This window comes from Buceros rhinoceros, unplaced genomic scaffold (genome assembly GCF_000710305.1).
Source record: "Buceros rhinoceros silvestris isolate BGI_N320 unplaced genomic scaffold, ASM71030v1 scaffold3522, whole genome shotgun sequence".
NCBI lineage: Eukaryota > Metazoa > Chordata > Aves > Bucerotiformes > Bucerotidae > Buceros > Buceros rhinoceros.
The window spans coordinates 64135-65418 of NW_010397038.1; the positions used below are offsets into that span (position 1 = coordinate 64135).

The 1284-nt window shown below is 49.9% G+C and overlaps 1 protein-coding gene across 2 annotated transcripts in view; it reads right to left on the reverse strand.

Annotated features, from left to right (window-relative positions):
• INTS9 (integrator complex subunit 9) overlaps window positions 1–1284 on the reverse strand; it is a 65182-nt gene that overhangs the window by 1263 nt on the left and 62635 nt on the right. For both annotated transcript variants that reach the window (XM_010146080.1, XM_010146081.1), the window contains one exon: window positions 43–180. In XM_010146080.1, coding sequence (XP_010144382.1) covers window positions 43–180 — 138 coding nt within the window. The remainder of the gene's footprint in view (window positions 1–42; window positions 181–1284) is intronic.

Genomic DNA, 1284 nt, shown 5'->3' on the forward strand with positions numbered 1-1284 from the left:
AAGCTACTTGAACCTCACTTGCCACCAAAGACTCACTATTACCTTCTCAAGCGTCTGCACGAACTGGTCCACAGGAATGGAGCCGCTCAGCAACGGCTTCAAAGGTTTACACTCTGGCACGTCATCACTCACTCGCTTTCTCTTCTTGCCGGCGGGAGGTTGTGGAGGTTTTGGAGGGAGCTAATGGGTGAGAAGGTGCAAGTGAACCACAGCAGCTTGGTGTCATTTAGTGGGAGCAACAAGTACATGAGATGATAGATAGAAAAAGAACGTTGATTTTGTTTTCTGTGACTAAAGGGGAATGTTGCAGCGCTGAAGGGGAGAAGAGAAACCCAGCCTTGGGCTCCACTGCAGGTCTGCACACACAGGCCACCATTTATAGAGAGAAATTAGCAGGTTTAGTTCGAATCTCCATAATTTAAAAATTTCTGTCAAATTCAGTTCTGCTCAAATTCCCGGCACTGTAAAAGGTCTGTCTGACTCAACTTCTATTTTAGCACTGAAGTACGCCGTGCTATTTTCTTGGAATCACACCTTAAAGAAGTCAATGCCTTGAAAAATCACACTCCGAAAGATGCAACAGGTTGGGAAACAGGCAAGTTCAGAGCAAGCAGCTACTGAGGGAATGAGAAAAATGGGTGGCCTCGGAAAAGTGAGTTTTTAGGAAGAACCTGAACACAGACAGGGAGGTGTGAGACGCTGCAGTGCCTGAAATCACACAGTGGAGTGTGATCTGGGTATAACTTTGTGCTGCCTTCACTCACCTTCCGTGAGCCTTCTCCGATAGCAGGGAGGGCAGGCGGTGTGTGCGGGCAAGGTGTGGGTGAACTGAGCGCTGGATCTGAGCATGGAGATGAAAACCAGATTCTCATAAAAGAACAGTGAGGAAATTATTGTGTAAAATCAGTCCGTGTGTCCCATGCCAAGTTAGTAAGGCCAGGGAAGCGGCTGCGCTGCTCTTTCCCAGTGAACTAGTTAACTCAGTCCCTGGGAATAAGACGCTGGGGAAAACGTCTCCAAAATTTTGGTAAGACCATTTACCAGGGGTGCGTCTGCACAGCGCTCAGGGGGTTTGCCTGGAGCAACCCCAGTGCCTTGAAGCACTCGGTACACTCCAGGTGACTGACTGGGCTCCTCGCAACTCCCTGTCTTCCCCGTCATGCAGCATCGTGTCTGGGCCTGCTGCCGCGATGTCTCCAGGTTTCTTTCCACAGACAGGGAAGGGTGTTTTCCACCCTTGGGAGAGAAATGCCGCCTGCTCAGGCTCCAGTTCCACAAGCAGGA